The 16,528-nt window shown below is 37.3% G+C and overlaps 1 protein-coding gene across 6 annotated transcripts in view; it reads left to right on the plus strand.

Moving 5' to 3' along the window:
• Nucleotides 1–16,528, plus strand: part of ME1 (malic enzyme 1) — a 205,756-nt gene that overhangs the window by 46,157 nt on the left and 143,071 nt on the right. For 5 of the 6 annotated variants that reach the window (XM_072832217.1, XM_072832216.1, XM_072832221.1 and 2 more), the window contains exon 3: nucleotides 4,908–5,057. The exons of the other annotated variant lie outside the window; for it this stretch is intronic. In XM_072832217.1, the coding sequence (XP_072688318.1) occupies nucleotides 4,908–5,057 (150 nt within the window). The remainder of the gene's footprint in view (nucleotides 1–4,907; nucleotides 5,058–16,528) is intronic. 6 annotated transcript variants of the gene reach the window in all.

The following is a 16,528-nucleotide window of genomic DNA, read 5'->3' on the forward strand; positions in this document are numbered from 1 at the left end:
AAAAAAAAAAAACAAGTTGTACCAGAAAAAGGAATAGAAAAGGAGGGGTACCCTCTAGTTCTATATACTGTAAATCCCTCGACCTCCCCTGGAGCTTTCCAGTGCTGCTCACTGCTGCTTGGTGAAGAATTTGCTCTTCCTCTGTCCTTCCAGCTGGTCTTATGGGGGAGGAGCTTCTTTTTTTTTTTTTTTTTAAGATTTTATTTATTTATTTATGAGACAGAGAGAGAAGAGAGGCAGAGACACAGGCAGAGGGAGAAGCAGGCTCCAGTCGGGAGCCCCTCTCAGGACTTGATCCTGGGACTGCAGGATCGCGCCCTGGGCCAAAGGCAGGTGCTAAATTTCTGAGCCACCCAGGGATCCCCCTGGGGGAGGGGCTTCTGTGCTGATTCTCAGGTGCCTGCACCTGGGGGAGCTGCCCCACTCCCCACCGGATGCCGGCTCAGTGGGAACTGTTTACCCCATGAGGCCTCTGTCCCCTGGTGGCCCTGCTCCTCCCAGGCACAAGGTGACACCAGGAAGAACAACAGCACTGGTGGCGGCCAGCTCCCCAGCCCTGGAGTCAGCTCCCGCAGTAACTATCACAGTCTCCCAGTCCGCACTGGCCTGGATGCTCCCGGGGTGGGGGCGCTGACCTGCACAGCTTGGGAGCGCCCAGCGGCAGGAGTGTCCTCGCTGTCCTGTGCCCTCCCCACCTCCGCCTGTCCCAGGGGAGCACAGGTTTCCCAGCTGTGTCCCCGGCGCCCTGGGATCTGGGGCCTGCACTGGAATCGCGCTCCCGAGCCCATGCAGCCCCCTCCTCCTCCGGAGCCCCTGCCTGACCCACCGGCTTCTCCCCGAGGCCCCACTGGGCGCGCTCCAGCCCTTTACCGCGCTCAGCCCATGGGGTATGGGATGCTCTCCCCCGGGCGCACCTCCTCTGTTAGTGACCCCAGGAGACTGGAGGCCTCACCGCTCCTCCTGCAACCCTGCCCGAGTTCCCTGCTAAGCGCCTTTCCGTCTGGGAAGAATCTGGTGCAGATTTTTAAAGTTCTCACTTCTCTGCGGCTACGCCTTCCGGTACTGGAGGCTCTCCTTGGGGCCTTAGCCTGGCTTCTCGCGATGATAAAGAACCCCGCTGGATTCTTTATTTTATTTTTTTCCACCTTCCTACCTTGTTAGAAGTGAAAACCCTTCTCTTTGTAGCATTCTGGCTGTTCTCTCTTTAAGTCTCAGGTCGGATTTGTAGGTGTTCAGGATGATTTGAAAGTTATCTAGGTAGGTTGGTGGGGCCAGGTGAGATGGGGACCCTACTCCACCATCTTACCTTGCCTCCGCCTTATTTCTTTGGCTCACATAATTATGGAGCCTTGATCAATCTTAAATCTGTAGGCAGATTGGCAGGCAGGAAACCAAGGAAGGGAGGAGTTGCAGTTCCAGTCCAAAGGCAGTCTGTTGGCAGAATTCCTTTTTGCAGGGGAGTTGAAGATTAATAATAATAATAATGGAGTAGATGGGCACCTGGGTGGCTCATTCATTTGAGCAGCTGACCCTTAGTTTCATCTCAGGTTATGGTCTCAGGGTCATGGGATGGAACCTGGCATTGGGCTTCCTGCTCAGCGGGGTATCTGCTTGAGTATTCTCTCCCTTTGCCCATCCACCTGCTTGCGTACATGTGCACACTCTCTCTTAGGTAAATAAATCTTTAATAATAATAATAATAACTATAATAATGGAGTAAAAGGGGATCCCTGGGTGGCAGCGGTTTGGCGCCTGCCTTTGGCCCAGGGCGCAATCCTGGAGATCCGGGATCAAATCCCACGTCGGGCTCGCGGTGCATGGTGCCTGCTTCTCCCTCTGCCTGTGTCTCTGCCTCTCTCTCTCTCTCTCTCTCTCTCTCTCTCTGTGACTATCATAAATAACTAAAAAAAAAAAAAAAATGGAGTAAAAGTCCAACTTCCCTTTGGTATTCAGGATCAGTCACCCCATCTAGCGCAGTAACTCTTTTCCTTGCTTTTTGATTCAGAGGCTTTTGGTGCCCAGAGTGGCTAGCAGTAGTATTAACTCCACTTCAATGGAATTATTGGTTTCTGCTAGAAACATTCCTCCCTTTGAAACTAAGACTTCTAGGCCAGTAGAGCATAAGTTCATGGTGACAGGAAGCAGAAATTTTGCTAGTGGGTCACTGAGGGTCTTAGTGAGTGGTGCCACTTCCATTTCCATCCCTTGGTTCTTTGGCCTTTGAATCCTGGCTATAGGTGAAATAGCACCATATATTGGACTCTGATTCAAAGCATATGTAGCATCCTGGAGGACCTTGCCCCAGCTTTGGAAGGTGTTGGCATCTACTTGGTGCTGTAATGGAGTCTTCAGAAGATCATTCTATCAAGCCAGCTAACCTGGTGAATTCCATGAATATGGGCCCATTGCCACACTTCATTTATTCTCATTGGAATTGAGTTCTTTGATTAAAATCAGTATTGTGTGGAATACCATAATGATATTTAAGGCATCTGTAAATCCATGGTTTAGTTTTGGCAGAAGTATTGTGTGCAAGAAAAGCAAAATCTGTATCCAGAGTATTTATTTCAGTACGAACCAACACCACCCTTTCCATGATGAAACCAGTCCACTGTAATCAACCTGCCACCAAGTAGCTTGCTGATCACCTCCGGAATGGTGCCATATGAATGGTGTTCAGAACTGGTCTTTTCTGCTTGCAGATGGGGTACTCAGCAGTGTCTGTAGCCAGGTTGGCTTTGATCAGTGGACATCTATGTTGCTAAGCCCATGGATAACCTCCGTCCCTGCCATGGCTACTTTTCATGAACCCGTGAGATATGACAGGGGCAGCTGGGGAAAGAAGCTGACCTCTTTGCCTATTGTGTATGTTTGCTGCTGCTTTTTTTTTTTAAAGATTTTATTTATTTATTCATGATAGACACAGAGAAGAGAGAGAGACAGAGACACAGGCAGAGGGAGAAGGCCCCACGCCGGGACCCCCATGCGGGACTCGATCCCGGGACTCCAGGACCGCGCCCTGGGCCAAAGGCAGGCGCCAAACTGCTGAGCCACCCAGGGATCCCCTGTTCGCTGCTTCTTTAACTCCTTTGTAATCCCTTTCATTTGTTCCATAAGTTCATTTGACCCTTAGTTTCATCTCAGGTTACGGTCTCAGGGTCATGGGATGGAACCTGGCATTGGGCTTCCTGCTCAGCGGGGTATCTGCTTGAGTATTCTCAAGCAGAATACTCTGCTGGTCACATTCATGTTTTTACCACAGAGTATTCCTCAAATATTTATTGAGCATCAGCTGAGTGTCAGGTGCTTTTTGAGATATTGGGATTATAGACCATGGTCTCTGCCCTCATGGAACTTAGGTTAATTATTTTTAAAAATTATTAAATACTAAATAGTAACATAATAACTATACTAGAAATTGACAGGTGCTAATGAAAAAAAGTAAAGAGGGGGAGCGGCTGAGAATGCTGAAGGTGGGTATAGTCAGTTTGTGTTATTATATTGTTATATCAATCAGGATAGACTTCATTGAGGAGGTGATTTGTGAGTGAATAATCAAAGGCAGTGAGGTGATTAACCATGAGAAAATCTGAGCAACAATGTTCTTCAGCTGCTATGTTCTAGGATCAGCAGAGACCTGTGTCTGGAGCAGAATGAGCTAGGGGAAAATGGTAGGTTGGGAGGGAAGTTAGGTAGAGGACAGATTATGAATGGTTTTGAAGGCCACTAAAGGGCTTTGGTGTTATTCTGGGTGAAATGGGGAGCCATTCAAGATTTTGAACAGAAGATCAATGTGATCTGACTTATATTTCAAGAAGTGTCTGCAATGTTGAGAATAGAGTGTAAACTGGAAGAATATTTAGGGAACTGTCACATTAATCCAAGTAAGAAATTAGACCCAGGATGTTAGCAATGAAGGTGTTTAGATTTTGATACTATGTTGAAGATAAAGCCAAACTTATTTCCTAATGTGTTATATTTGGGTGTTAGAGAGCTTTCAGAGAAGAGGATGAATCAACAAAAAACCAGGAATGAACTGACCAGTGAGACAGGAGGAAAACCAAGAAAAATAAGATATCCTGGAAGTGAAGTAAAAAAAGTATATTGAGTTCTAAGGAAGGGCACCTGTGTCAGATGTTTTGACAGGTAAAATAAGCTGAGGTCTGAGAATTGATCATTGGCTTAGCAATCTTCCCAAATGTTAAAGGGGTTTGGTATAACCCATCTGTTTGTTAAACATTAGGATCCTTGTATCTGACTCCAAATTCTGTGCATTTTCAACTATTCCAGGGAATGGAAATCAGCCTAAAAATGCTGGTAGGATTAAGTACAATTTTGCAAGACTATTTTAAGTTGTACTGACCAGTTTGGATTTTATTCTATGAATTATTGAAGGTTACAGGTAACATGATAAGGCTGATGTTTAGAAAGAGAACTCTGAATTAGCAATGCCTCTGGAAAGAAATGGCCATTTGATACAAATAATTCTCTTGAACTTCCCTACCTTAGTAATTTTTAGGATTGGTGCTTACATTTCTTATTTTCCACTTGTCATTTCCCTTGGTTATTTAGTACTAAAACTTATAGGATGAAGTCTATTTACTTAGTTAAGTTAATGTTTAAATTCTATCTATACTGGTATTTTCATTTTAAAATAGAGATAAAGTCTTTCCAGGTATCAAATAAAACTGTGCTGTTTCAGCAAAATGATTTTAATGTTTAAATGACAGTTGCTCAGGTATATGGTTCTTCATTCTTTGAGATGTTTAAGAATATTTCTAAAGTCTTTTTTGATCAGATGTTTTCTCTGTGATCTAAAAAATACTTTGTTGCAACATGTTTACATTTCCAAGCAGCTGTTTCATGACTTGTTGGAATATAGGTCTCATTTTGTCCAATTTCCACAGGTATCTTCTCTTAATGGATCTCCAAGATAGAAACGAAAAGCTCTTTTATAGCGTGCTAATGTCTGACCTTGAGAAATTCATGCCTATTGTTTATACCCCCACTGTGGGTCTGGCTTGCCAGCAATACAGTTTAGCATTTCGGAAGCCAAGGTATGTAAACTTTGCATTTTAAATACCTTTGTGTATTTAATTTTTTGTAAAGTTTTTGCAGTAATTAAAGCAAATCATTGAATGGTATTTAAGTTTAGAAAAATTTAATCAAATTTCATTTAAAAGAACTTAGGTATAAATGTATGTAAACACTAAAATATAGTATTTTCTTTTAGATTTAAGATCATAGAAAAGTATTATAAACATATTTAGGTTTCCTTTTATAGACAAGTGAACTTATTTTTTGTTTGGAAAGAAAGAGATTAATAATAATTAAGCTTTTCTTTGATATGCTAATAACACATATCTATTTTAGAAGTTAAAGCAAGGATTCCAAATTCTAATGAAAATGAATATATTTTCTCAATCAAGAGTAGGCATTAAAGTAGCTCTTTTGCTTATTTTCCTTAAGTGAAATAGTAGTAACCTTTAAAGATGTATAAAATATAGAATATAGAATATAGTTTTTCTAAATCCATAGCTTTATTAATTATATTACTGTAAATACTTTTGAAGCAGGGAACAATTGAAATAAATATTAATACTTTTAACAGCAAAAAAAAATACTTTTAACAGCAACAACAACAAAATTCAAGTTGAATGTATTTATGCTACTTATCACTCTGAATTTGAAGATCAAAAAGAAATGTTTATAAGTTTATACCACAAATATAAAAAGCCTGTTAAAAGTACTTCTACTGGAAATAGTATTGGAATAGTATTTCAATAGTATTTGAATAGTATTTCAAATGTAATACCTCAAAGTTAGATTGAATATATGGATTTCCCATAGATATATTGATGTAGTGGTAATATTTAGCACACTTGTGCCACATTGCTCTCTGTATAAATGAAACAATTAGCCACATCATCTCTTGTATAAAGAAAATAATTAGAGGAATATCTGTAAATGGTCTCTTAAATTACATTAATAGCACATATCTATATTGCAGTTATAAAAGTTATATTAACAGTGAGTAAATATTTTATTCATAGAGCAAGAGTTAGAAGTATATTTATTATCATGTAAACAATACGTACTCATTATTGAAAAAAATGAGAAAATACAAACACACAAAAGGGAGAAATGCTTTAAAAATACGTAATGTCACAATACCAGAAAACCTGTAAATACACGCGAATACATACTGTTTTCCTTATACAAGGGATCATACTATAAAAGCTCTTCATTATCTGACTTTCCAGAGTGACATCATGAACATGTCTTCAAGTCTATAAAGTATATTTCTACATAAAGAATCTTAGTAAAAGCATAAGTGTATAACACTTGGCTGTTTTAAAATGTAATTTAAGCATATTTTTTTGAAATTCTAACTTCTTGTGAGATCTTGAGAAATACTAACAACTATAAGAGATGTAGAAGAGGAAGCCTGGGTGGCTCAGTGGTTGAGTGTCTGCTCTGCCTTTGGCTCAGGGCATGATGCTGGGGTTCTGGGAACGAGTCCCACATCAGGCTGCTTCTCCCTCCACCTGTGTTTCTGCCTCTCTCTATGTGTCCCATGAATAAATAAATAAAATCTTTTAAAAAAGAAAGAGATGTAGAAGGGTGTAGTTCAAAATATTTGGATTCAAGTTGACATAGAAGTCTCAGTATTATTTTTTGAGCATGAAGTATGCACTAGGCAATTTTTTAAGGGTTTAGGATATATTAGTATACATATAAATCTAAGAGCAGAAGAAGTAGGGAAATAAAAAAGAGTGAATTATCTAAAATATTTGAAGGGTAGTAAGTGTTAGAGAAACTAGAGCAGGAAAGGGGGATTTGGCGAGCCAGTTGCTTTGTGCGGGGCCAAGGGTGGGCAGTTGCAATTTTAAATAAAGTGGACAATGTAGGGCCCCATTAGAAAAATATATTGCAGGAATGAGGGGGCGGTCATGTAGATACAAAAGGAAACATATGCCAGGCAGGAGGAATAGCCAGTGTCAAGACCATAAGGGGGGACATGCCTGGGGATGTGCAGCATAGAAGCCAGAGTCCTGGCAGTGTGAGAGAGGGGAGAGTAGTAGGTGAGGTCTTTGATGTAAAATCAGTGAGAGTATAGAACCTGTAGTTTCTTGTAGGCTAGAGAACTTCAGCTTTTACTATTAGTTAAATTGATAGAAGAATCAAATAACCTGTTTAGCAGGACAGTGCAGTAAACTCAGTGAGAGAGGATGGGGTCTCAGATTAGGGCAGCATCAGAATTAGGGGTGATGGAATTATTCTAGATAAAAAAATCATGAGGATTACCTGTTAGATTAGAGACTTCCTGGAACAGTGTTTAGAAGTATGGGCTCTGGAGTAGATTGCCTATTTTCATGTATTTGGTTTTGCTGTTTGTTTTAGTCTTTAATAAATTATTTACCCTTTGTATGCTTCAATTTCCTCTGTAACATTGGGATTAAACTACAGCCCACCATCCTTTATCTTCAATTTTTAAATTTAAATTTGAAAGCCAAAATATAAAAAAAATCTCATTTAGAATAAAACCTGATCTGTCTGAACCCACCCAGTAGCAAGTAGAACTGAATTTATAAATGGATATTTATAGTATTTATCTGACTGAGTGTCATCTGTTTATCTTTAGACATGTTAATGTTTTTGATTACATGGTGCTTTGTCAAAAAGAAATAAATTGATAGATAAAGGGAAAGGGAAGAGGAGGAAGTGGGGCAGGTGGGGCAGGAGGTAGCATAGCATTTGAAGCAAAATGCTCACAAATGTTGAATGTAGGTGGCAACGTTCATCTTATCCTTTTCAACTTTTCCATGGTATTTGAAATTTAGGTAAAGGAATGCTTTACTAACAGAAAAAGTAGTTCCTAAAACCATTTCTATATGGTCTCTACAGGTAGTTTCCTGTCATGTTGATTTTTAATGTGTATATTAAACTTCTGATGATTTTGAAATTCTTTAATGAAATAATTCTCCTGGCCTCTCCTATAACTATAAAAAAAAAGGAACCTGTTTGAAAATGTGTTATGTGGCATATATTTAGACATTGTATTTAATTGGAAAGAAAACTGTGATGGTGTTTGAATAATGATGGCTCTTTCAGACCTTAATTAGCATGTTAGACTATATTTTAAGCCAAAATTGACAAATGTCTATTAAATCTTTCCTACTGCAATAGCATGTATTCTAAGACATTCAACAGGAGGATTATATCTCTTGTTATATTTACTTTGTGTATTTGGTGATAGCAATTAGGAGCATAGTAAAAGTTAAGAGTTAATAGTACAAGTACTAAGCTTAATACACTTGCAAAGAGGTATATCTTTTGATCTCATACTTTTTAAACTTTTTTAAAAAAGGATTTTAATTATGTATTCAGCAGAGAGCGATCCAGGGGGTGAGAGTGCACAAGCAGGGGGAAGAGAGGCAGAGGGAGAGGGAGAAGCAGGCTTCCCGCTGAGCAGGGAACCCAACTCGGTTCTATCCCAGGACCTTGAGATTGTGACTGAGCTGAAGGCAGATGCTTATCCAACTGAGCCACCCCAGGCACCCCTGATCTCATACTTTTTAATACGTCTTTGTGATAGTGATGCGGGCTGGCTAGGTCCAAGGTTCCAGAGGGAGGTTCCCACAGGAACAGCAAAGAGAGTCCTTGACTTCATGCAGGTTAAAAATCAAACTTGAGCCAAGAGGAGGTGAAACAGTTTATTAAAGGTAGAGAGAATACAGATACCAGTATCTCAGGTGTCTGAGAGCCTGAGAAAGGAAGGAAGGGTGAGTTTTGTCTTTGCTTGGGGCCTAGGATTTTTATTGAGGATGGTGGTCTGGTGCACACATCTTCTCAGTAATTCAGGATCAAAGAGAAGTATTTAGGGGTTCTCCCTTGTGCCCTGCAGCCAGGGTTCTTGTTGAGTCAATGATCTTAGAAAATGTTCATGACTACCCTGCCCAGTAACTCCTTCGATGTTATCTATTGTGCTTGAAGACTCTGAAGAAATCATTAAATCTTTGACCTTTATGAGTAGGACATGTATTATGTATTCTGTATGGTGTGTGTAAGGGAAGTGAGGTGTAGGTCCTAGCAAGAGTGGAAGCAGGAAAAAGAGTGAATAAAGTAATTTTTCATGGGAATCTTTTAGTTTCCCCTTCTCAATATGATACTTTTCTATGTTTAGGTACTTATTATTCATTTTGAATATGGCATTAAAATCTGACTGGGTATCCAAAAATAAATTCTTAAATGGATAACTCTTCCAGATTTTTTTTTCCTAAGGTATGATACTGGAGTATCCATTTATTGGTCTTGTATGGAATTTCTTTTTTTCTTTGGCATAGATACTTTGTGTGGGTTTTTCAAGATGTTGCGAATAATGATTTTTAAGAATGTTGAGTTTGTTTGGATTATCTTGTTCCCACATACCCATAACATTTTAATTTTTGCAGAACTTCCAGTATTTGGTAGTGCAATACAGTTATGTCAGCACATCGAATTGTGGCTAATTTGTAGATAGAGGTGATTTTTGGAGCTAGGGATGATTCTTTTTGTATTTTTGCAGAATGCTGAGCTTACTACGTTACTTAAGTTATTTGTATTCTGTAAAACTTTTTTTTAAAGAAAAATTATGTCCAAATTAATAATGCAGGTATATATAAGGGACAGCTAAAGCAGGTATACATAAGGGACAGCTAAAGCAGATTTGTTATTTTTTTGGAAATATTTCTACCTGTTATATTTTATACTGCATTTTCCAAGAATCATCTTTCTCTCTCTTATAAGCTCTTATTAGTTAAATATTGTTTTACCATGCCTTTGGCAATTAATCATGTTCCTACTTTGGTATTTCTAATGTTCTATCAAAGTACTCTTGGTCTGTTTTTATTTTACTTATTTATTTATTTTTTATTGAGGTATATTGACATATATTAGTTTCAGGTATACAACATAATGATCTGGTACTTGTATATTGTGAAATGATCACCATAATAAGTCTAGTTAATAGTTAACATATGTTGCCATACATGGGCACAAAAATTTTTTCTTGTGACAACTTTTAAGATCCATTCTCTTAGCAACTTTTTTTTTTAAAGAATTATTTATATATTTGAGAGAGAGGGAGAGAGCATACACAGAGGGAGAGGGAGAAGCAGATTCCCCCCTGAGCTGGGAGCCTGATCAGGGCTCAATCCCAGGACTCTGAGATTATGACCTGAGCCAAAGGCAGATGCCCAACCACTGAGCCACCCAGGTACCCCTAATTTGTGCCTTTTGAATCTCTTCACCCACTTCACCTACTTCCCATCCCCCATATTTGGTCATCACAATCTGCTCTATCTTTGAGCTTAGGTTTTTTTTTTTTTTTTTTTTTCTTTCTTTCTTCTCTTGGTCTCTCTTGTTGACATTTTACTCTTTATTTAGTCCCAAATAGATTATAAGTATCTAGAGAAAAGTGATCATATTTTATAAATTATTCCTGTATTTCCTGTGCTTTTAAGCTTAGTGCCTAGTTAGTGCTGAATTAATATGTTATTTGCTACCTCATAGAAAGAGTAACTTAATATTATTCTATTCATTCATTCACACACACACAAAAAAACATAGAGTACTGGTATGTTCTTTATTTCTCCTACTATTTAAGCAAATTATTTTATAAAGTAAATTTTCGTAAAATTGATCTGAAAGGAATTGGACTCATTCTAAGGAATCAGGCTATGAAGAAGTAAAATTTAGATTACAGATAAGAACTTTAAACTCTTATCCTCCTTTCATCTACTAATCTTTATCCAGTAGATCACTAATAGATTTTTGGCAAAAAGAATGAGCTAATAAAACAGTTTGTGTTTTTTTAAAAAAAAGACATTTTCAGAGTTTGATCTGACTAGTACCATTAATTAGTTTGCCAGAAGTTATGGTGAAAACAGCATTCGGTGCTAAAGTTTTTTATTTTTTTTAATTTTATTCATCCATTCTTGAGAGACACCCAGAGAGAGAGAGAGAGAGAGAGAGAGAGAGAGAGGCAGAGACACAGGCAGAAGGAAAAGCAGGCTCCATGCAGGGAGCCTGACGTGGGACTCGGTCCGGGGTCCCCAGGATCATACCCTGGGCCAAAAGCGGCGCTAAACCGCTGAGCCACCCGGGCTGCCCTCAGTGCTAAAATTAATTGAAGAAAAGTTGAATTAACTGAAATTAAACAGGATTCTTTACCATAAGATTTCTTAGGATAATACCTATTTGCAAATTTTTGGAGAGTGGTATTAAATTTAATATAGGTAATATACCTTGCATAATTCTTGGCACAAGGTAGGTGTTCCTAGGTAGTAATTAGAACTGATATTATTATAACTCCCAGGTTTGTTGATGACTAAATGGATAAATGGATGATGGTATCATTCACTGAGTTTTAGAATAATGGAATATGTTTGTAAGGGAGATAGAAAGTTCTTTTGAGGACATGTTGAGTTTTTTTTTTTTTTTAAGATTTTATTTAGGGAGAGTGCACATGAGCAAGGGGGAGGGGCAAAGGGACAGGGAGAAACAGACTCTCCTGCTGAGCAGGGAGCCCCAAGCGGGGCTCAGCTTGATTGTAGGACCCTGAGATGATGACCTGAGTCAAAGGCAGATGCTTAACTGACTGAACTACCCAGGCACCCCAGAGGACTTCGAAATAAGGAAGTCTGGTAGGCAATTAAATGTATGGACCTAGAACTTAGTAGATAATATATTTAAAGCTCTTATATCTCAACTTACACATTTCATATGCTATATAAATGGTACCTGTTTTGATTTTGACAATTACTAAGATTATCAACAAGACTAATTGTCAGAGTTGGTCAATAAGATGTTCTATTTGTTTTTTTTTCCAGAAAATTCTTAGAAAAATGAATAAAAGGATATATTGAGATGAACCAAAACAAAATGCTAAAATTGTTTTTCTACATTTATAGTTATTTGTATACATATTTCCTTCAAAATTCCAAAAAGGACTGTTTGTTACTTAAATTGTGAGGTCTAAGCTTTTATTATCCCAAATACAATACAGAAACAATCTTAACTATACTGTGATTAGATCATGATTAGATTATGATTAGAAATCGAAATTATTGGGGCACCTGACTCAGTCAATATAGCATCTAACTCTAACTCCGGATCTCAGGGTCATGAGTTCAAGCCCCATGTTGGAGATGGAGATTATTTTAAAAATAAATAATTAAGAAGCACCTTTGTGGCTCAGTCGCTTAAGCATAAGTGCAGACTCTTGATCTCAGGGTCTTGAGTTCAAGCCTTAAGCTGGGGCCTAGAGCCAGCCTACTTATAATAAGTAAATGGATAAATAAATAGGCAACTTATTAAAAAAAGAAATGGAAATTACTCATATGGAAACATAGTTTCTGCAGATGTGCCAAAAGTTTGGCAAATTTTGTCATCTAACAGCATGAGAGTGTTGCTTTTGATTTTTAGTCTGTAAAATAGCAGTAAGAAAAGAAGCTTAAAAAGAATCAGTATAAAAAGAAACCTTCCCAAGGCTGATACTCCTTTAACCCAATCATAATCTCATTATATATGGCAGATTATAACTATAATAGCTATTACTGAACAGTTTAGAATGGATACTTTCATATTGTTCTTGTTTTTTAATTTTCTCATGTTAAATCTACCAGGTTTTAAGCATAATCTATTTTTATGATGTATTATAGAGGTATATGATGGGGATTTCACTTTAACAAGCTATAAGCACTTCAGTACCTCAGTAATGAATTCTAAATAGAGTTTAAGTTGTTTATGGAAAAGAAACATGGTTTCATAGTTTCAATAGCAGCTATCAAGGAAATGTTGAATCCTTGAAGTAAGGCTGTGGCACCTTTCAATAGTTGAATGCTATTTAGTTGTTACTGGACCATTGTGATATAAACAGTAGAGTGATCTAGGTTCCAGAGGTTGATATCTCTTGCTTTCCTCCATCAACTAACTTTCAGTACTACAAGGATCTCTGGGAAGGAGTGAGAGCAGGTCCTACCCCTCTAAGTAGGATAGGACAGCCTCCTGGATAGGACAGCTGCCCAGGTGGATCAGGATTATTCTTGATTGGATTTGGCTTTCTTCAATTAAGCCACTTTGGACTCTTCAGAAATATTTAGGAGACTTTTGAGAACCAGGGAATATTTTTGGCTTTAAGTTCTAGTTTAGTTTGTAATTTTTATTTTTTTACTGTATTAGAATTTTCTGTATCTCTAGAAACTCAAGTAGTTGATGTTTAAGAGTAATTTTTTAATACTTCTAGAAAAGTGATCATTTTAATGTTAAATGTTAATAAACTTTTCACCATTTATCTACAGTAATAAGCCTTTGGTCTTGATTTATACTTATTTCAAAATATTCTTTTGTTAATTGCTCTCATTTCCCTTGAAATAGGCCTAATATTTGCATCTACTCCACTTTAAAGAATGAAAAAAGATATTATGTGCTGGGTTTTTCTTTTCTTTTCAAAGACATAAAACAAGTTAGGTGGAATGTCTGAACTAGTTCAAGTCTCTTACCTATTCAGCCAATTTCTTAGAAATAATTATTTGCAAAAAGTTGCTTTTCATTTACTATGGAGATGTAGATAATTCCTAGAACTAGTTATTTATTTATTTATTTATTTATTTATTTATTTATTTATTTATTTTTTATTGGAGTTCAATTTGCCAACATATAGCATAACACCTGGTACTCATCCCATCAAGTGCCCCCCTCAGTGCCCGTCACCCAGTCGCCCCCATCCCCCACCCTTGTAGAACTAGTAATTTAAATTAACTTTTCTTCCCTGAGCAGACTAAATGCTATATTTTTGAAAATGTATATGATGACTTGTGCTAAATAGGAGTGAGATAGAATATCCTATGTCTTAGTACTGGAAAAATCAGTGTGCTCCCAGAAGTAGTTTAAAATTCCAAACTTTCTTCTTCCCTAAGTATAGCCATAATTAGGAAAAATTTGGAGAATGGAAAAAATGTAGGCATGATTCAAACTTTAAATTCTTCATATCAAGATCTAAAGATTGACTGTATGCATAGACATGTAAATCTCCTTAGCAAGGCAGTGAAACTTATCTTTTACGGTAAAAGACTGTTAAAAATACAAAGTAACAGTTCATCAAGTCTCAATATTTATGTAGAGACTTTAAGTGTGGAAAAGTTTAATGGAAATATAAGTTTAGGATCCAAAAATAACTCTGCTACAATCTGTGTGGTACATCCAGGTGTTTTTATTTAAAGGTACACAGAGCATATGGAGAATTAAGAAAAATTGCCAAATGTTATCTCCAAAGCTGTATTAATTAGGGCATCATTCTGTATTTTTAAGAGGGGTTATAAGTCCTTGTCTTTACTACTAAGAATAAAGATTTTTTTTTTTCAGATGGAGGCAATAGTTCTCTACATCACATACCCAGATCACATCTGGAATATTGCATTTAGTTTTGGATGCCATACCTTTCAGGGTCGTTGGCAAACAAAGAAGAGTGACCAAACCAGTGGCAATTACTAAAAACTTGCTATATGAGAAAGAGCTGGAGGAAATAGAAATATTTAGTCTAAATGAAAAGACTTGAAAGGGTTATAGCTAAGTCTTCATTTCTTTTTAAAGATTTTATTTATTTATGTATTCATGAGAGACACACACAGAGAGAGGCAGGGGCATAGGCAGAGGGAGAAGCAGGCTCCATGCAGGGAGCCCTATATGGGACTCGATCCTGGGACTCCAGGATCACACCCTGAGCCGAAGGCAGACACTTAACTGCTGAGCCACCCAGGCATCCCATAGCTAAGTCTTCAATTGTTCGAAAGATTTTCATGTGGAAAAAAAGTATAAACTTGCATGGTATAGCTTCCAAGTGTAAAACTAAAATCAGAGGATGGACATTATTACAGAAGTATAGATTTAATTTCAATGTAAAGGAAGATTTTCTGATAATTGAACTGACATTGGAATTATTTCCTCATTGGAATTATTCACATGGTTTGGATAATCTATTGGTGGATATACATTATAAATGAGATTCTTGCATTGAGTATGATTCTAAACTAGTTGAATTCTCAGGTTACTTTTAACTAAAAAAATTTAGTGAATTTTTAAAAGAGCAGCCTACAGATGAATAATTCCAGGTATTTGGAACATCTCACAACTAACTCACACTTCATTTCAAATAACCCTGCTTTCTCATTCAGCAAGTGTTTTAGTGACAACTTTAATTACAATTTTAGGAATTATTAAAAATAATATATTTTCAAATAAAAATGATTTTAAACAGATTTAAAGTGATTTGATGACACAGCTCATCAAAATTCCTACTCCCTCTCCCAAACACACAAACATGTCAGTTTACACAGATGTATCCTGGCTACAATGTTGTGGTTTCAACATTTCTCCCATTTTAATGGATAAAAAGTTTAATGTTGACATTTTCTTACTTGAATATCCTTCTGATCTGATCTTCTATGTAGTTTTTTTATTCTATTTGTTTTTCTGTATATTCTTTTAAACTCTTGTATTTTTATATATATCTTTAACTTAATTGCAGTTTATCTAGGAGAGACATTATTAGGAATTATTGTCTTTATGGCAGTGTTTATGCTTCCCCTACTGCCCCTGCTCTGCCCAGATCAGTAGTTGAAGAGAAATCACCAGGTTAGAGTTTGCTTCTATTACCCTTCCTAAAATTTCCTATGTGCCTCTAAGGTATGCTTCTGAAATTTGAAGATTTGTTTTCATCAGTTTTCTTGATAAAATAATCTATAATTATCATCTAAGAATTCTTTTTTTTAAGATTTTATTTATTCATGAGAGAGATAGAGAGAGAGGGGGAGAGAGGCAGAGACACAGGCAGAGGGAGAAGCAGGCTCCATGCAGGGAACCCGATGTGGGATTCAATCCTGGGACTCCAGGATCATGCCCTGGGCCAAAGGCAGGCACTAAACCACTGAGCCATCAAGGGATCCCCCTAAGAATTCTTTTTTTTTAAGGAATTCTTTTATATACCTTTAAAAATATTGGATATTTTATGCCTAGGTGATTCTGTAGTATAAATTATAAGTATTTAAGGGTGCCTGGGTGGTGCAGTCGGTTGAGCATCCAGCTCTTGGTTTTGGCTCAGGTTGTGATCTCAGGGTTGTAAGATCCATCCCCTGGTCCAGCTGTCTGCTCAGTGTGAAGTCTGCTTGAGATTCTCTCTCCGCCCCCACTCCCCCACCCCTCTTGTTCATGCTCTCTCTCTAAAATAAGTAAATAAATCTTTAAAAAATATATAGCCATTTAAAGGCATAATTGAAATTGTCAATTTTAGCTCCATGTATATTTTATATTCACAGTAATAAAATTTATAAAATATTTCATAGAATTCCAAATTATGTAATTTTCTATGAAAGTTATTAAATTTCACTTTTTTCTAAGCAAAGAAATTTCTCATCTACCAATATAGGTCTTAGTCTTAATATGATTGTTTTGTGACTGAATGAATGACATTCATAATAATTTGGAGGCT

Source organism: Canis lupus, chromosome 7 (assembly GCF_048164855.1).
Source record: "Canis lupus baileyi chromosome 7, mCanLup2.hap1, whole genome shotgun sequence".
NCBI lineage: Eukaryota > Metazoa > Chordata > Mammalia > Carnivora > Canidae > Canis > Canis lupus.